The sequence below is a fragment of the Mauremys mutica genome, chromosome 7 (assembly GCF_020497125.1).
Source record: "Mauremys mutica isolate MM-2020 ecotype Southern chromosome 7, ASM2049712v1, whole genome shotgun sequence".
Lineage (NCBI taxonomy): Eukaryota > Metazoa > Chordata > Testudines > Geoemydidae > Mauremys > Mauremys mutica.
This window is the reverse complement of record NC_059078.1, coordinates 55,363,486-55,383,656: the sequence shown is the minus strand read 5'-3', so window position 1 is coordinate 55,383,656 and position 20,171 is coordinate 55,363,486. Positions and strand designations below refer to the sequence as shown.

The window sequence follows — 20,171 nt, the reverse complement described above, 5'->3', positions numbered from 1 at the left end:
ACATCGTCAGACTCCTCACTGTCAGTTTGAAGCTTAAGGAGTAACTCGATTGCCATTCATGACGTGCTGGCAAGACCCATCAGCATATTCCTCAGCAGTTCAGGATCCATTCCCACAGACCGAAAGGGAAGACAGCACAGTACAAAAAAAATGTTGAAAGATGCACCAAATGTGAACAGAATCACAGGGATTGCTGGGATGCAAAGCCCTGCATCACAAGGCATTGGGACAGGACCCAGAATGCCCCCCCGCTGCCCCCTTCCTACAAGCCACATTGCCAGAATTGGAATAGGTGCTCTGTGGCATAGCTGCCCATAGTGCACTGCTCCCATTCCCGCTGCAAGTGCCACAAATGTGGCCACGCCAGTGCGCTTGCAGCTGACAGTGTGAACACACTGCAGCGCTTTCCCTACTGTGCTCTCCGAGGGCTGGTTTAACTTACAGCAGTATACATCTGAAAGTGTAGCCATGCCCTAAGTTTTGTTTGAAGAAATTTCAACTGTCTGGACATCTAAGAATGTGTTCTGCACATTTTACAAGTTCTGCAAGTACCACCACCTCTCCTCTGCTTCCTAGGAGTTGTGTAACTTTTCTTCCAAGATGCATAGTGAAGGAGGCAAAAGTCTAATTATCCCCACATTTGCGGTAATGCATGGCTTTATTTGAACAGAAGATGCACTGCCACACAAAAGGTGCCATTCTGAAATTGGTTAGAAAATTGGACAGAAAATCCATCACTGGAAAACCTAAGGAGTAGAGTTTAGGAAAAAGAGTTACCCAGTAACCTACAAAAAAAGCCAAGTATAAGCATGAATGGAACTGCTGGAAAATTAATTTTCCATCTCCACTTAATGATATGGCACTAAGTTCTATGGCCAGCTGTCCCCATACATTACTTGGGCTCTCTTCTCTAGGAACTTCACTCAGCAATACACCCCCTCACTGGTAAGGGTCTCCTCTCACCCCCTGCACTACATGAATACAGCCCACAAAGGCAGTTGCTTTTAATATGTAATTAGCCAATCCTACATTCAGTTTTAAGGTGTCTCTATTAACATTCCGAAATTTTAAAGTGCTTGTATACTGTAGTTCTCAAACAAACAGTGTTACTACTCTTACCTTTTCATTTTGAGAACGCTGCATTTTAATTTTGCTGTGGATAGTGCTCCATTTATGTAACTGTATTGGTTTTAGTTATTTCAACCTGTAAAGCACTACTGGGGAAATCAAGCTTATTTCAGCATTGTTATATATCACAGTGAACTGCAAAAAGGAAAAAAATTTGCCCTTGTCCTTTTTTTTTTTGCTTCTTTATGATTAAAAAAGGTTTAAAAGTCCCCCCCAGCTTGTTTTCTTACATTAGAAATTCAGGTCATCTTGGGAGACAATGGTGATTGGAGAACTAGTAAAACAGTAACATCACAAGAGCTGAAAGTGTATACCTTGAGAAAACAAAAGGGAAAATGGATTTTTGGTCAGACTTGTAAAACTTGGCTTTGGTTTAACATTTAACTTCGGTAACTAACACACTTTGGAATAAGGAAGCCTTTGTTACAGATTCAATATTCATCCATCTTATGCTTTCAATTAAGGTGATAGAGCACAACAAAAATCCTGGAGAGCACTCAGCAATCCTCTATCAAAACAATGACCTTCTACAGGCCTTTGTCAAGTATACAGAAGCAGAGAGGACAAGACCAGTTTAAAAATTCTTTGCAGGCCACCTTTAAGAGCCAGATTTGTAATTCGCATCCCATTTCAGAATTTGTATCTGACAAATCTAACACAGATGGAGTCAATGCAACACTAGCTTCAATGTTCCTCTTGAACTACATTTACATTCTAATGCAATAAAATGATAAAAATGTATTTTCTGGCAGGAGTCTCATTAGACAAGCCATCCTCAGCACACCTAAACAGCCTTGCAGAGGAAACATCATTGGTTGACCCTGGAGAAAAGTCAGGTTTGCAATCAGATGCAAATCAGATAGCATTATAGTTCCTCCAACTGAAAGTCTGCTGGGCATTGAAATAGAATTTCTAGGGAACACGAGAAGTTTCCAATCTACAGAATCTAGTCAGCATTAGAGTCTTAGGACTCACGAAAGGAAGAAGCCCATGCAATGCTCTTCTTGCTCATTTTAACTTCAAAAATTCATACTGGAGTCTTCTTTGAATCACATCTGGTGTGCTAATTTTTAGCAATGACCAGGCAAGTAAGGCACCTCAGCAGATACATTTGCTCAATGACAGGTCTGACTTCAGAACTTTTCAGCTGTCAGTTCGATTACCAGTATCACTTCTCACCTCATTTCAATTCCCAATACCTACTTTGTTTCTGAACACCTGTTTCCATCACCTTGCATTCTTCCCCAAATGCACAGCAGCAGTGTGATTCAACAGACAGCTGACTTGCAGTTGATTGTACCACTTCTGCTCACATTCTGGTGCCAGGGAAAAAGCTACTGTATGGAAACAGTGAACAGCATCTAGCACAATGGGGTCTTGGTCCATGACGAGGGCTCCCAGGCACCCCAGTAACAGAAACAATCGACATATAGGATGATCATTCTGAAGACCTGTACAAAGAGTGTTTTCCATGACCAACTGCTTTCTCGTAACCATGAAGGCACAAATGCAGAACTGAAGGAAAGTAGAGTGATTGACCCCATAGAGACTCTATAGAACTTGTTGCACTCCTATGTGCTCTACAGTTTCCTCTCCTGAGATCAATTATTTTTTTAAAAAGACACTTTCAACCACATAATGAGGAAGAAGACACCTATGGATGCAAAATCCCTCTCATCAGTGGAATGGAACTTTTATTTAGAATCAATAATCCTCACAATACAATGGAGTTGTTCCAGGTTACCCATTTATATAACAAACACAGCAGCTCATGAGCCCTAAAGAGTAGCCATCAATTCCATTTTCAATAATGGGCTCACACCCAGTTTTGATTCAATATCTGAACCACCGTGGAAGGTTTTTTGAGGGCAGAGGTAGGAATCAGAGGGATATGGGGGAATACTAGATCATTTAGGCAATTACATTAATGTCCAACTAAATTCAGTAGCAGAACAGACTGTAGGGAGAGTAGCTCTGCTGTATCTTCAGGCTCTCAAGTGAGAAAAGGCAGGGAGTCCATCATAAGCTCAGAAGTTTTTCATTGAGAGCAATCTGTGACTGAGTGAGATTTGCCAAGTAGGTCACCATCAGCAGGTCCTGAGAAAGAGAAATGGACAGCAGTTAGACTGATTAGGAGAATCAAAGAGAAGAGAGAAGGTGGTGATGTCAGATAGATGCGAATCTGTGTCATTAAAGCAATTTACAAACAGTGCAGTTGCCAAGCGCCATTCTTCAGAGTGACACTGTTGGCTTTACAACTTAGTTTCCACCTCACTCACCAATGTGGAATACCTTGCATTCATGTAATACTCAGAACTTACAGTGCTTTTTATCTATAGTCCTCAGAGCACTGCACGCATTATCCTCATTTCACAGATGGAGAAGAGAAGGCATATAGTGATTAAGTGACTTGGACAAAGTCACTGAAAATCAGGAATAGAAATCCATAAATCCTGATTCCCAATCCAAGTCAGAAGTAGCAACTTTCATCTTAAGAATCCCAAACCACCTTACACAGAAGTGATTCTCTTTATCCAGCAATGAATTGAAGCAGTTGTTTAAACGGCCCACACCACCACTACACAGGGCATTAGGACAGAAAGTGAATGCTCCAGTCAATCAAAACTGCAGGGGGAAATGAAGGGAGACCACATAACTACCAGTATTTGATTTTAGCTAGAACACGGGGGTCGACAACCCTATCCTTAGGGAAAGTGATCGGGGCCTTTGTTGGTATAGCACCTTCAGCAGCCCCTGCACCCCTCCAAGGCAATGCCTGGGTCAAAACCAACTCTTGAGGAAATACTCCTACTGAATCAACACCACCACCTTCTGCAACTAGCTGATCCCTGGATGTCTCCCATCCAACTACTGAACTAGCCTGATCCTGCTTATAACACTTGCCACTTTTACAGAGGGTCTCAAAGTGCCTTACAGACATTATACTTGAGAGTTGGGTGTTCTAATTTATAAGTGGGCAAACTGAGGAATAGAAATTGTGACTCTCTCCACTTATCACAGGAAGATGAGCTGGGAACAGAATCTGGGCTCAGTCCCATGCTCTAAGCAATGGATCCACTCAGCTTAGCTTGTTAGAGCTGACAGGCTCACAACATAAAGTGGTACTGATGTAGGTTTATCATGGGCATTGTAGACATCACAGAAATAGTCTCTTAAAAAAATCTGAAGCCTAATGTTACCAGACAAAAATATTAGGCATCTCGCCTTTTATCCCAGTTGCCAGTTATCTTTGAAGTCCAGACTGCAGTAAGATCTGGCTATTTACACAGTTATCCTAAATATTTCATGTCTCAAAACAATCTAATAGCTTTCAGGTTATTCACATAATTCCTAGCAAGTTTAAGAAGGATTCCTTTTCCTTTAATTATTGAAAAGGCTGCCTTAAGAAGTTCCCTCATCTCTCCCAGGTAGCTTTGCCCTCCTATTTCCAATTTTTGGTTACTAGTTAACAGTTTCTCTAGTCACCAGCCTGGTTTTGCCTTTTTCGGCCCCCTCTCTTTATGAGGCTCATTCCCTCAGCCTAACCTGACAAGTTACTAAGAATCCCTGTTTACATCATATACTCGGCCATGAAGAATGTGATTGTTGGAGACTGGGAAAGGACATCTTCCACGATGTAGACAGAAATTCCCTTCTCTCTAGATGGATAGAAATTCCACACTTGAATAATAAAGAGTACAGCAGCAGGAATATACTACCAACCACCCGGGTGGAATGGTGTAGGTGACGGAAATGCTCGGCGATTAGAAACACTATGAAGACAGAAAACCCAATAATAATGGGGATTTCAACTCTCCCCATATTGACTGGATGTGTCATCTCAGGATGGGATGCAAAGATAAAATCTCTAGACACCATTAGTTACTGCTTCTTGGAGCAGCTAGTCCTGGAACCCACAAGAGGAGAGGCAATTCTTAATTTAGTCCTAAGGGGAGAATAGGGTCTGGTCCAGGTGGTGAACACAACTGAACCTTTCAGCAATAGCGACCATAATGTAATTAAATTTAACATCCCTGTAGGGGGAAAAAAATTCCAAAGAAACCCACTGCGGTAACATGTAACTTCAAAAAGAGGAACTAAACAAAAATGTGAAAGCTATTTAAACAGAAGTCAAAATGAACAGTCACAAGACTGAAATGCCTGCAAGTTGCATAGGAACTATTTAAGAATATAAATAGATGCTCAAACTAAATGTATATCCCAAATAAAAAACACAGTAAGAGGACCAAAAAAATGCCACAATGGCTTAATAAGAGTGCAAAAGAGGCTGTTAGAAACAAAAAGACATCCTTTAAAAAAATCAAAGTCAAATCCTACTGAGGAAAATAGGAAGGGGCATAAACTCTAGCAAGTCAGGTGTAAAAGGATAATATGGCAGACCAAAAAAGAATTTGAAAAGCAACTAGCGAAAGAAACAGAAAAAAAAGTTGCATGTACATCAGAAACAGGAAGCCTGCCAAACAACCAGTGGGGCTACTGGACAATTGAGGGGCTAAAGGATCAATCAAGGAAGACAAAGTCCATCGCGGAGAAGCTAAATTAATTCTTTGCATCGGTCTTCACTGCAGAAGATGTAAGGGAGATTCCCACACGAGCCATTCTTTTTAGGGGACAAATCTGATGAACTGTCTCAGATGGATGTGTCAATAAAGGTGTTTTGGAACAAAGTAATACATTAAACAGTGATATGTCACCAGGACCAGATGGGATTCACCCATGAATTCTGAAGAAACTCAAATATGAAATTACTGAATTACTAACTGTGGTATGAAACCTATTGCTTCAATCAGCCTCTGTACCAGATGAGTGGAGGACAACTAACGTAAAGCTGATTTTTAGAAAAGGCTCCATAGGTGATCCTGACAGTTACAGGCCAGTAAGCCTAACTTTAGTACCAGGGAAATTGGTTGAAATTATAGTAAAAACAGAATTATAAGACACACAGATGAACACAATATGTTGGAGAAAAGAGTCAACACTGCTTTTGTAAAGGGAAACCATGCCTCACCAATCTATTAGAATTCATTGAGGATGTCAACAAATACATGGACATGGGTGATCCAGTTGATATAGTGTACTTGTACTATCAGAAAACCTTTGACACGGTTCCGCACCAAAGGCTGTTAAGGAAGGAGTTATGGGATAAAAGAACATTCTCTTGGATCAGTAACTCGTTAAAAGACAGGAAAGAAAGGGTAGGAATAAATGGTCAGTTTTCACAATGAATACAGGTGACTAACAGGGTCCCCTGAAGGTTCTGTACCGGGACAAGAGCTATTCAATGTAGCCATAAGTGTTCTGGAAAAAAAAGGGGGGGGGGGGGGGGGTGGAAAAACAGTGAGGTGGCAAACTTTGCTGACAATACAAAATTACTCCAGATAGTTAAGTCCAAAGCTGACTGTGAAGAGTTACAAAGGGATCTCACAAAACTGGGTGACCGGGCAACAAAATGGTAGATGAAATTCAACGTTGAAAAGTGCAAAGTAATGCACATTGGAAAACAATTCCAACTGTACATACAAAATGATGGGTCTAAATGGATAGTTCTCTGAAAATGTCCACTCAATGTGCAGCGGCAGTCAAAAAAGCAAACAGAATGTTGGGAATCATTAAGAAATGGATAGATAAGACGACAGAAAATATCATATTGCCTCTATATAAATCCATGATATGCCCACATCTTGAATACTGTGTGCAGGTCTGGTTGCCCCATCTCAAAAAAGAGGTATTGGAATTGGAAAAGGTTCAGAAAAGGGCAACAAAAATTATTAGGGTTATGGAACGGCTGCCATACGAGGAGGGATTAATAAAAGGGGGATTAGTCATCTCTTTTCCAAGCTGAAAAAGGGGGGATATGATTGAGGTCTATAAAATCATGACTGGTGTGGAGAAAGTAAATAAAGTGTTATTTACTCCTTCTCATAACACAAGAACTAGGGGTCACCAAAGGAAATTAATAAGCAGGAGGTTTAAAACAAACAAAAGGAAGTATTTTTTCACACAACGCTCAGTCAACCTGTGGAACCCCTTGCCAGAGGATGTTGCGAAGGCCAAGACTATAACAGGGTTCAAAAAAGAACTAGATAAGTTCATGGAGGATAGGTCCATCAATGGCTTTAGCTGGGATGGTGTCCCTAGCCTCTGTTTGCCAGAAGCTGGGAATGGGTGACAGGGGATGGATCACTTGATTACCTGTTCATTCCTTCTGGGGTAGCTGGCATTGGCCACTATGGGAAGACAGGATACTGGGCTAGATGGACCTTTGGTCTGACCCAGTACGCCCGGTCTTATGAAAGCTTGGTTAATACTTCCTACCATTATTCAGTGGGTGTGGGGTGGGGGGAGGGTACTGGCAGATCTCAATCTCTCTCTATTTGTTAATTGTGAAGCCAGGCTGACAGATGGGAAAAAAGGACAGACCTCTCTTGTCTCCCATAACCCAGAGACAGGTAAGCAATAGATCTGCTGTGGATCTCCAGTGGATCCCAGAGAGATTCCTCATGAGGAGAAAGATTTCCAGTATTCGTGAAACACCCAGAAGAACTGAGTAACAGGACTCACGTTAATATTGCTGTTCAGCATTGTTTCAAAGTCCTCCGGTGAAATCTTTGGCACCTGGTTAATAAGATCCATCAGGAAGCGCCCAACAGTGTTGTCAGCAGCCACTTTACCGGACTAACCATAAAAATAAAGACATTTTAAAATGAGCAAGATACAACAAACTTACTGCACAGAACAGGAAGAGCTGAGACATACAAATGCAGGGACAGCTCTCACCCTCTCCTGTATGAGCTGGATTAGATTAATAGATTCTTTGTGATCATCTGGTCTTATCTCTTGTGTAACACAGGCCATAGAACTTCCCCCAAATAATTCCTAGAGCAGATCATTTATACAAACATCCAATCTTGATTTAAAAATTGTTAGTGATGGAGAATCCATCATGACCCATGGTAAACTGTTCCAATGGTTACTCACTGTTAAAAATGTGTGCCTTATTTCTGGTCTGAATTTGTCTAGCTTCAACTTCCAGCTGTTGGAGTGTGTTACAGCTCTCTTGGCTAAATGGAAGAGCCCATTATTAAATGTTTGTTCCAATGTAGGTATTTATAGATTAATCAGATCACCCCCAGGACTTAAGCAGCTCAATTTATGTAGCTTAACAAAGGGAAGGTTATCACTACAAGGCATGTTTTCTAATCCTTTAATCACGGCTCTTCTCTAAAGATTCTCCAATTTATCAACATCTTTCTTGAATTGTAGGCACCAGAACTGGACACAGTATTCCAACAGTGCCAAATACAGAGGTAAAATAACCCTCTACTCCTACTTAAGATTCCCCTGCTAATGCATCCCAGAATCATATTTGCTCCTTTAGCCACAGCATCACACAGACATTAGCCTTACCAGCACATCCTCTGCATACTGAAGCACTGTGCTCAGGGTATCCTGGATCCGGGCTGACGCTGCCCCCACCTGCTGCAAGTCACTGGACAAGCCAATCACTCGATTGGGACTCAAACAGGTTTTCATGATGAGATCAACTGTGAGGAGAGAGATGCTGAGAAACTGGCTGGCACAAAGTCAGCTTTAACCACCAACCACTCCCCAAAGATTTCTAGGATGACAGCTGCTTCAGCAAAACAGGAAATGCTTTTCCAGTGCTGTCTTTACTACTAATGTAATGCTGGCATTTCCATAGGGATATATATTACTTCTATGCCACTGTGCAATGCAGAAATTAGTGCTTTTTCCGCAGAATTTCCTTCCCACCCCAGAAATGGACTGCAGTGCTGCTGGCTGCAACTAGGAGCTGCTGGACGTGGCAGAGCACAGCTTGCACATAAAAGATACTGTCAGGGGGATGGGGAGGGAGCTACAGGGATCCAGGCAACTGCAGTTCCAAGCATGCTCTGAGGGAAGGAGGCAGTGGTGCACAGGAAACTCCACACAAACCTGGCACTGAGCATCAAGCTCTCTCCCCCTCTGGATCCCTGGGCTCTGAGGGGTAGGGGGGTTGGTGTCTGGGCCTGGGGGGTGGGAAAGAGGAGGAGAGAGACAGATGACATGGCTGGTTTATCGGGGGAGGCGGGAATTCAGGTGTATTGGCTTGTGGTGGGCTCATGGCTGGGATCTGGGAGGGAAAGGCTGTGGGTGTCCATCCCCACCAGCTGGGCTGTGGGGAGGAGGGGGCAGAGAAACAGGAACTCGGCTGTATAGGTTGTTTTTTTTTTTTTAAACTCTCTACAGACACACAAATTCCGTTAGGAGTATTGTCAGAGACATATTTGCTGACAGGTATTTTTAAATAAATCACCAAAATAATTAAAACTGGTGTGATTATGTAGTGTTCTTTTTGACAAATAAGATTTGCAGAATTTTAAAATACTGTGTGCAGAATTTTTATTTTTTTGGCGCAGAATTCCCCCAGTAGTAATTTATTAGCTACATGGGGGAGCAATGGAGGACCCAGGCACATGTTCCATTGACCTTAATGGAGAATGCAGGTGCTCAGAACATCTAAGAATCAGAGCACTTAATGCCTAAACATGAAACTGTAGGCACCCAAGCTTGAAAGTTTTGGCCTCCATTCTGAGAAGCACCAGATAACTATTTGGTCTGAAAAAGAACGAGGGGTTCCAGACATTTTGCTCAGCCTTCTTTTCCCAGGTCCAAGCAATGACACTGCGGCTCTCCTGGCACCTAGTACAGTTACAGCCTCATTGTGCAACTCATACACTCCAAGAAGTCCCAATGACATCTTCAACACATCCCTGACTCATTTTCACATCTAGTAATCAGAAATTTGTAAGTTGGCCTCATGATACATGCGGTCTCACTTTAGTAGGGGCAGTTTAAGGGACACTAATACTTTGAAATTGAGTTCCTAAGAGTTAATAGCAATGCCCTTTTTTGGTGGTTTTACAGTCACATTTTCCAGTTCTGTATGTTTCTCTCTCGCAGGTTGCTGGGAGAGACTCTCACAAATTGGAAACTGACTACACCAGCGGTCCCCAAACTTTTTAGGTTGCATGCCTCCTTACCTCTGTCCATGCCCCGACCCCCATTGCTGGGCTAAGGGGGCTGGCAGCCAGGGCTAAGGGGGCTGGCTGGTGCTCTGTCCTCACCCACCAGGGGAGCTTGCGTGGGCCCCAGCTGGGCCCCCCCCCAAAATGTTCCTCTGCACCCCACAGTTTGGGGACCTCTGGACTACACAGAGTGCTGTCAAATAGATGGACTGTTTGAAATAATTCTCCAAACTCTGATATACAATCTCAGGAATACAATCTCAGAATTGTCTCATGTCAATTCTGATTGAAACAGAAGTCACACAAAACATGCCAAGTACTAGGTATCTATGTAATCAAGGCTGACTGAAAAGAAAAGACCACTGCTGACCCATGGATGAGAGCCCCCGTGTCTTTAATGTTAGGAACAGACATCTTTGCCTTTGTCTCTCCCATTTTGTCTATAATCTTTGCTTCTTTACAGTGGTTTTGTGGCCTTACCGTTTGGTACTTGGTTGTTTCTCTTCGCCACCCTCCCAGATCCCATTTTCTAATACATTCACAATCCTCCATCGTACCCCACAGCTCATTGCTCTGCATTCACTTCACAACTCCTACATCTGTGTCACTCTGCCCCCAAAATGCTGGGCCACTTCGACTTTCACCAATCCCCAGAACCCTGTCTGGCTACCATTTCATCAGCACTGAACAGCAACAAGAAACCCTCTAATATGGGGAGCAGGGAAACAAAGAGGATGAGGCACTGAGCATTAAGGCAAAGACTTCTGTAAGCAGCACTCAGGTACGCAAGCTAGGGATGCAGATCCCTGAGATCCCCAGACACACAAATCAAGCACCCAAATATCTGGTTCGGACCAACAAGAAGAACAAGCCGGCTTACCTCCTATCCGCTCAGTGTCATAGTAAACATACTTCACTGTCAGAGGTGTGAACATCACCCCCATGGTCTTACCAGGGACCCCCATCGGAGCACTAGGAAAAACAAGATTTACATAACATAGTATAAGTAATAGCCAACACAGATGTGTCAACAAGTAATGCCAAACCAATTTCACTTCCTTCTTTGACAGAGTTACTGGCCTACTGGGTATGGGGGCAGCAGTAGACATGGTATGACATTCCCATAAAGAATATATGGAAATGTGGTCTAGATGAAATGACTATCAAATGGCTGCACAACTGGTTGAAAAACCCTATTCAAAGAGTAATTATCAATGATTCACTGTCAAACTGGAAGTCCATGTCTAGTGGGGTCCCGCAGGGGTCAGTCCTGGCCTAGTATTTTCATTCATGACTTGGATACGTATAAAATTTGCAAATGACATCAAACCGGGAGGGACTGCAAGCACTTTGGAAGACAGAATTAGAATTCAAGAAGATCTAGATAAATTGGACCATAATGAATAAGATGAAAATCAATAAAGACAAGTGCAAAGTACTTCACTTAGGAAGGACAAATCAAACACACATACAAAACGGGAAACAACTGGCTAGACTGTACTGCAGAAAAGGATAGCGAAGCACAAACTGAATACGAGCCACCAATGTGATACAGTTGTGAAAAAGGCTAATATTCTGGGGTGTATTAACAGGAGTATCGTATGCAAGACATGGGAGATAACTGTTCTGCCATACCCTGCAACGGTGAATCATAGAATCTCAGGGTTGGAAGGGACCTCAGGAGGTCATCTAGTCCAACCCCCTGCTCAAAGCAGGACCAAACCCAACTAAGTCATCCCAGCCAGGGCTTTGTCAAGCCTGACGTTAAAAACCTCTAAGGAAGGAGATTCCACTACCTCCCTAGGTAACCCATTCCAGTTCTTCACCACCCTACTAGTGAAAAAGTTTTTCCTAATATCCAACCTAAACTTCCCCCTCTGCAAATTGAGACCATTACTCCTTGTTCTGTCATCTTCTACCACTGAGAACAGTCTAGATCCATCCTCTTTGGAACCCCCTTTCAGGTAGTTGAAAGCAGCTATCAAATCCCCCCTCATTCTTCTCTTCTGCAGACTAAACAATCCCAGTTCCCTCAGCCTCTCCTCATAAGTCATGTGCTCCAGCCCCCTAATCATTTTTGTTGCCCTCCGCTGGACTCTCTCCAATTTATCCACATCCTTCTTGTAGTGTGGGGCCCAAAACTGGACACAGTACTCCAAATGAGGCCGCAGCAGGAGTATTGCAGCCAGTTTTGGGTTCCACACTAAGAAAGAGATGGATAAATTGGAAAGTCCAGAGAAGAGCAACAAAAATGATCAAAGGTTTGAAATCTTAACCTACGAGGAAAGGTTAAAGAACTGGGCATGATTAGTCCTGAGAAAAGACAATTGGAGGGAGAACCTGAGAAGTCTTCAGATACGTTAAGGGCTGTGATCATTCTCCAGGTCTACTGAAGGTAGGACAAGTTGTAATGTGCTTAATCTGCAGCAAGGGAGAGTTAGATTAGGAGAAAATTTCTAACTATTGGAATAGTTAAGTATTGGAATAGGCTTCCAAGGGAAGCTCTGGAATCCTCATAATTGGATGATCTAGGTCAAGGATTCTCAAACTTCATTGCACCCCGACCCCTTCCAACAACAAAAAAACCCATGACCCTAGGAAGCGGGACTGAAGCCTTAGCCTGCCGGAGCCCCGTCACCCCAACTGGGGGATGGGCAAAGTCCAAGTCCCACTGTCCTGGGCTGGGGGGAGGGGGAAGAACGGGAAAGAGTGAAGAGCCTAAAAGCCCAAGGACTTCAGCCCTGGGCAGGGGCCTGTAACCTGAGCCCTACTGCCCAGGGCTGAAGTCTTTGGGCTTCGGCCCTGAGGGGGTGTGGTGGCTTGGGCTTTAGCTTCGGCCCCAGGTGGCAGGGCTTCAACTTTGGCCCTGGGTCTGAGCAAGTCTAAACACCAACTCTGGCAACCCCATTAAAATGGGGTCACAACCCACTTTGGGGTCCTGACCCACAGTTTGAGAACCACTGATCTAGGTATACATGGACCTGCCACAGTGCAAGGGGATGGACTAGGATGACATCTCAAGGTCCTTCCAGTCCTACATTTCTCTGCTCTGCAGACAAACCTATTCAAAAGAAGGGGACAGTAACCCTTTATCTGGTTTGCCTCCCCTACACTGAAGCAGAAGAGACTGAGTAGGTTACTCATTCTCACCAAGAACCACATTCACACTTCTGGGGAGCTGTAATAGTAGTTACACAGTTGTTGGTCCAGAGAAATTCTAGAGATTCCCATGGGTTCTCTTTATCACTCAAAACTTATTACACTTGTCCCCTTTATATATATAGTTTTCAATGGGGAAAGTCAAGCATTCAGATAATCAAAAGGAAATTACAGAAGTGCCATTCATACTAACCATTCATCTGTGGAGGTCAAGCCATTCTCAAAACTTTATTAAGTCTCAACACCCCTGTTAATTGTGGCAAGTACTAATACAATTGTATAGATGGGAAAACCAGAATCTCAGAGATTAAATCACTTGAGCATGGCACCACAGTCAAAGACACAGCTGGGAACAGAATCAAGAGACCTGGTTCATAGCCTCTGTTCTAGCCAGTAGACAACATTGCCCTAATTAGGACAATCAGGTAATTAAATCCCTCCCTACCCTAGTCTGTCACTTTTTGATAATCCCACTGGAGATCCTCCTTTCCAAAGCATGATCCATCTCCCCAAAATACCTGACATAGGCTTTAATGCTCATGCGCCCATTCTGGAGACTGGTGTCCACAGTGAGGTGGATTGGATTGTGTGCTTCCCGGCTATAATACTCATGGATCAGGACAGAGTGCTCTGTAATGTCATGGCCCGTAGCATACCTTAGAAAACACAACACAAGAACATGAGACCTGGGCATTCAACACTTCACATTTCAGAAATACTGGGATATTTGCCATTGAGCAGTGATATACCCACAACTCTGCTCTGAACACATAATCAATTTGTAGCAGGATGTGAAGGGGAAAAGTTTGAGTACCATCTGCTCAGGACATCATTGCACTTTGCTATCAGATACATGAATTTAGATGCGCTTATCATTAGGCTTTGAACTGCTCTCTGATTAGACGTAATTCAAAGCACACTATAGGAAAATAAGCTCTTAGGTAAAGAGCTACAATCCAATTCCTCCATAAACTGACCATCAGAGCTAAAAATACAGGACTATATTAATCCAGCTGCTTTAACTGTCCTGCAGTTAATATCTTCGAAACATAATTAACTTAAATTCATTGCAGCTTGGACCTCACTGAGGTATATAAACTGTTGGACTCCACGACAGTCTTCTGAAGAGAAGAGGAGTCAGGGTTTGCATTAATTTCTTCAGGAATAAAACAAAACTGGTTCACAGAACCTCTGAAGAGACGTAATGAGGTTCTCCACACTCCATCCCTGAGAGGTCTATGAAGTGCAGTTCCCTACATCACTTCACCTGATTTTCCAACAATCTCTGATTCTCTAGTATCAGAAAATATTGAAAATATTGCCCCACTACATACACTTTATTCCCTTTCCATGATACCTAGTCTCACCTTAAACAATATAACCCATTTCTTGAGGTTTATATTCTATATCCCCAGCTGTCATTTCAGCAAACTATGTTGTTTATTCAAAGTCTATAATGCAGTGTACCGTATTTCAAGGTGCATAATGGGGCCACATAACTGCTAAGCTCAGGTTGCATGTTGCAGTAGGGAAGATGACTTACCACCCCAAAATGATTTCACTAGGGGAAACCTTCTTGTGCAGCTCATACATATTCTTGGCAAATTCCATATCGACAGCCACCTGAAAGCCACAACAAAGCAGCATGAGGCAATCAGTTGCAGAGTGCTTAAATACTAGCAGCAGGCAGTGAAATGAAAGCTTCTTGTTGTCAATTAGACCTCAGAGAAGAATTTTCCCTTAGTAGTTACCAGCCCACTGCAAGCAGAATGAGTGCTTCATTGCCCTCCCTACACTAGGACAATGTGGGAGGATTTCACCAAAACACCCTGCCAACATACATCATGTCTAGACTCTTCTAATCATACACCTCACTCAAAGGGTAGTGAATTCTAGAGCCACAGAGACTCAGACGGATCCAGGACTTCCAGAATACCAAAGGCAAAAGGTGAAACATGCAGGAAAGGAGTGCAAACATCAGCATGATGAGATTGTTCTCACTCATGCAACTATCCTAATAGCCAAGTGAGCTAGCCCACTAATACTCAGCATCTTCCACCTGAGGGCTGCAGAGTGCTTCACTGTCATGCCATTTAGTCTCCCAGCTCTCCTCTGTGCTAGGATGGACACGCTCAGGGAGCAGAGGCCGAGGCCATCACCCACCTCATCTTCAGACTCGTTGTGTGGGACCGAGAAGCAATTGGTGACTTCCACTGAGAGCTTGTCCACAGTGCCTGCAGAGAAGAGAGCGAGACTGAGGGGAGGTGCTTGGCGGGCTTAAGCACCCCAGGCCCTTCCCTGAGACGCCACCCAGGTGTGAAGCTCAGGCTCCCCTTACAGCGAGGGCCAAGGTGGAACCCAGGCGAGCGAGGGGGCCTGGACCAGCCAGGGGAAGCCTGGAAACCGACACTAAGCCCTGCCACCGAGCCAGCGGGTCGGGGGAGAGCCAGGCCCCGCTGACCCCGGGGGAGCGGAGGCGGTGCGGGCGGGGGAGGAGAGTCGGGGACTCTTACCTAGCAGGGTCCCGATAACGCGGGCCGCGCCCTCATTGCGCCGCTCGAAGCTGTCCACGATGGAGGCCAGGATGACCGGGTGCAGCCGGACCACGCGGCCGCCGGGGAAGGGGCCAGGCAGCGCCGCGGGGGCCGGCGGGCCCGGGGCTGCTGCAGGGGGAGGCACAGGCGGCGCTGGGGTCGCCGCCACTGGCGGTGCGGGTGCTGGGCTTGGGGCTGCCGGGACGGGGGACAGGGACAGGGACAAGACCTGAGCTACCGCCGCCATTTTGCAAAGAGGGGAGCGAGACCACCCACGCCAGCAATAATAGGCTGAGCCAGGCACCTGGTACAAACCCTGCCTTCTCATTGGATGGAAGATGAGTCCACCCGCCTCCTTCGCCTTTTAACCAACCCGGAGAGGGCAGGGGAAGACCGAGCTCGCGGAGTGGGTGATGTCTATCTAGGTCACCTCATAATTGGCCGATATTAATCATAGTTCCCGCCCCATGAGTCACCACAACCTTTCCCATTGGCTAGAGGTAACCCACCGTTTCAGCATCCGCAAGCTCATCTATTGGCTTGGCGATGGCTGTACCTGGTGCTGGCCTGGGAGGGGATAGGGCCAAGGGTCTCTCCAGTTTGTGGGGAGGGCGCAGCCTCCCTTGCTGTCTCCACCTCGCTGCTGTCCCTGGCATGGTACAGTGACCATCACCATGGTAACAAGTGCCTGACCGTCTTCTTGACTGTATCTCCCCTGTGAGGTGGGGATGGCCGTCTGCCCCATGTCGCTATCCTGTAGATCCTCCACTGTTGCTCATGTCAATGGGCATTTGGAGCCTAAAGGCCTGTGAGGAGAGGGGCCTAAGTGACTTGCTCCAGCTCCCCTGAAGTCTGTTGTAGAGCAGGAAATTGGACTCCGGTCACTCTGTATCACAGGCTTGTCCCCCAGCCATTAGACTTCTCTTTTTTGCTGGCTGGCCAGTTGGAAATACAGAACAGCTAATGATCAGTGTTGTGCCACAGGGCCTTCTAGTATCATCACTTTCAGTTCTTGCTCTGGATTTGGCAGTGAAGCCCATTCACCCTTCTAGCCCTGTTTCACTTTATTTTTCTTTCATGATTGAGTCATTACTGCCCATGTCATGTAAATTTAAGTTCTGCAATGATGGGGTATTTTCCCAATTTGCAGAGTGATCCTCTCCCCCTGCTTCTTACTGGGAGTAGTGTCTGTAGTTGCCCCGTGGCCTATGGTAAAAATGTACCCATCTATTGCAAGTAAAATAAAACATTACATTTTTTTTATTTATCCTGTCTGGCAGTAATTTTTATCTGGTTAATTGTATGGGACTGTGACTGAATATTAGAATATTATTATTATTAGAATATTAATTGACTGTTGCCCCTTGTGACCTGAATGCTTAAGTAAATATTTGGGGCCTTGCAGGTGGTTCCCATTAGGGAGAGAAATTGATGAAAGAGTCAGATATTTCTTTGATGCAATCCTGTTTCACTGCAGAGAACGTACACAAAGTCCTGTTTCCCTAAACCACAGAGATAATTTCCTTGCTCACAGTTTCAAGCCTGCCTTCCCAACATGCCCTCTTCCCAGAAAGGTTTCTCTTGGCTTTCTCTCAGGGCTATTCTACCAGTGTTTCTTGTGCCGTCACATACACAAAATCAAATCAGGCCCCAGCCCTTGCGTTTGTTTTAGTCCCCAGAGAAACCCCCTGGCCTGCACAACCCAATTTCTGTCCAGACCTTGTATGTGGTCTAGTCCTTCCACTGTTTCAGTTATCACTAAAGAATGGGTAATTAATTGTTCCTTCATTTAGCCCCAGTGGGAGGTGGCTAACATGTCCATCAGCTTCAATTAAGTTTGCAATTGCCCCTAAGAGCCCCCTCACCATCTAGTATAACATGCCCAATGACTCACCCCAATGAAAAAGAATCAAGCACTTCCCTGCTTTTGCATCACATTAAAGTGGCTTTCTTTAATTACCAGAGTAACATAGCATTAACACTCCCTCTGGGAAAGCATAGGTAATGCTGCAGTGAAAATCCAGATGCTGTCTAAAAAGTTAATGACTTAATTCTATGCCAAACTGATATCAAAATATATCTTCCCTAAAGTTAGAGTAGTGATGAGTCTCATCACCAAGTGATCAAAAACAAAAACAAACCAAAACCACACAGGAGAACATATGGTCTCTAGTCACTATGTAGAAATATATAAACCCAAGCTAAAATGAGTGACTTCAGAGATGAACTTTTAGTGGGGAAAAACAAAGAAACGTCCATATGCTATCTCACATTTTCACAGAGAGAACAGGCTGAATTTTCACTCTCAGAAATGGTTGAAGTGGGGAAAGGATTGGGGAAAACAGAATGGATTTTTAAAATTAAAAAACAGAAAGAAAAACAAGGTAGTAATTAGCTCCCAGCTCACTAAGTGAGTTAATAGCCAAGTGTTGTGGTACTGCTACCCTTACTTCTGTGCTGCTGCTTGCCGTGGCGCTGCCTTCAGAGCTGAGCAGCTGAAAAGTGGCAGCTGCTGGCCAGGAGCCCAGCCCTGAAGGCAGAGCTGCCACCCCCAGCAGCACAGAAGCAAGGATGGCATAGCCACCCTTACTTGTGTGCTGCTGCCTGCAGAGCTGGGACCTCAGTTAGCAACTGCCACAGTCTGGCCGCCCAGCCCTGAAGGCATCAGTACAGAAGTAAGAGTGGCATAGTATGATTTTGCAACCCTTATTTCTGTGCTGCTGGTGGCAGGGAACTGCCTTCAGAGCTGGGTGCTCAGCCAACAGCCACTGCTCTCCAGCTGCTCAGCTCTGAAGTCAGCACAGAAGTAAGGGTGGCAATACCATGACAGCCCTAAAATAACCTTGTGACCCCCCCTGCAACTCCCCTTTGGGTCAGGACCCCCAATTTGAGAAACTCTGGTCTCCCCTATGAAATCTGTTTAGGGTAAAAAGCACACAAAAGACCAGATTTCATAGTCCATGATGCATTTTTCATGGCCATGAATTTGTTAGCATCCTAATCATTGCCATCAAGTGTGGCATATTCTACAGGGTAGAAGAAAAATCAAATAGGTGAGAGGTGTTTGCAACCTGGCTCCCTACTAACTCTTCAGGCTGAAGAAACAAAGAGATGCAGGGTCATAAAATAACAAAATAGGATTCAACTTGGAAAAATGAAAGCATCTGGGGGCAAGTAATCTGAATCAATGATATTCAGCACAAGGGAGAAAAGTGGGAAGTCTGAAAGAGACTTAAGATTGAAGCAACCTTCAAGAATGGAAAAGAAAGCTTCAGTTTAGAATTGGAAGAGCAGAAGTGGTGGCCTATCAGGGATAATTGCTTAAGCCTCAGGAAGCTTCAGCTGTTAGAATATTTTAGTAAGGCATCAAGTTTTAGTGCACCGAGTATTTTTTGATATATGAAGGGCAGGAGTTGGTTAGTATTTCGACTTTGGTGATAAAGCTCATTAAACAATTTAAATAGTCTCCATGAGACAGGGTGCACTTGCCCCACATTGGACAATGAAGGGTTAACTCCACACTCTGGACAGAGGAAGCCTTGGCCCTGCTGGGCATGTGCCTACTGGAGCGCCAGTATAAAAGGGAGTAAGCCAGCTCAGTCAGAATGGATTGCTGAGAAGAGAGGATGCATATTGCAGGTGCCTGCCTGGGAACTGCTAGAGCTATAGACTGTAGTAGCCTGGGCAGATACCTGGCTACCTGCAGACAGCCAGGAGGCACTGGAACTGTTGGGAGCTCTGGAGACCCAGGAGACTTGTAGACCATGCCACTTGAAGACAGGGTAGAAAGTAGCCCAGTGGGATTAGCCATTGATCCAGTTGTAGGAACAGGAACTAAGTCAGCATGTTTTGGTTGTCTTCCTGCAGACCCAGTGAAGAGTACACTTACCCCTAGCAGGGCCCTGGGATAGGACCTGGTGGAGTAGGAGGGCCTGGGTTCCCCTACCCTAGCCACCTTCCATCCCCTGCAGCCCTGTGAGGCAGGGAGACATATTGACTCAGCCATGGGGCTATAATGCCCTCCTCCTGCCCCAAAGGTGAGCTGGAGTGTACTTGCCACATGATACTCTATGATGAAGTGGGGATTTTCCCTTATGTTGTATGTAAGGTTTACTCTTTTGCATGAATACTGTGTGTGCCTCAGTTTCCCCTGTGCGCTGCACCAGTATCTCGGTGGTGGGAATTTGTGTGTGTGACTTTGGCTGAGACCCTCTGAGGCAGGTGAAGCTGCTCCATCCTGCATGTATGCTATGGCCAGTGCCCTTCATAACCTGGGACCCAGTAGGGGGATGCAACCAGG

General features: G+C 44.7%; 1 protein-coding gene across 1 annotated transcript; it reads right to left on the bottom strand.

Annotated features, from left to right (window-relative positions):
* Positions 1–2,789: 2,789 nt before the first annotated feature.
* EIF3F (eukaryotic translation initiation factor 3 subunit F) lies at positions 2,790–16,133 on the bottom strand. Its single transcript, XM_045023673.1, has 8 exons — positions 15,851–16,133; positions 15,501–15,571; positions 14,881–14,960; positions 13,856–13,993; positions 11,059–11,150; positions 8,557–8,693; positions 7,711–7,824; positions 2,790–3,225 (listed from the first exon to the last, which is right to left on the bottom strand). Exons 1-8 carry the CDS (start codon positions 16,116–16,118, stop codon positions 3,148–3,150), a joined length of 978 nt encoding a protein of 325 aa, XP_044879608.1. The 5' UTR covers positions 16,119–16,133; the 3' UTR covers positions 2,790–3,147.
* Positions 16,134–20,171: the final 4,038 nt, after the last annotated feature.

Coding starts and splice junctions, on each gene's coding strand:
- EIF3F (XM_045023673.1), bottom strand. CDS start 16,118: ATGGCGGCGGTAGCTCAGGTCTTGTCCCTGTCCCTGTCCCCCGTCCCG. Junction 15,572..15,850: donor CGTTATCGGGACCCTGCTAG/GTAAGAGTCCCC, acceptor TCTTCTCTGCAG/GCACTGTGGACAAGCTCTCA. Junction 13,994..14,880: donor AGTGAAATCATTTTGGGGTG/GTAAGTCATCTT, acceptor GTGTTTTCTAAG/GTATGCTACGGGCCATGACA.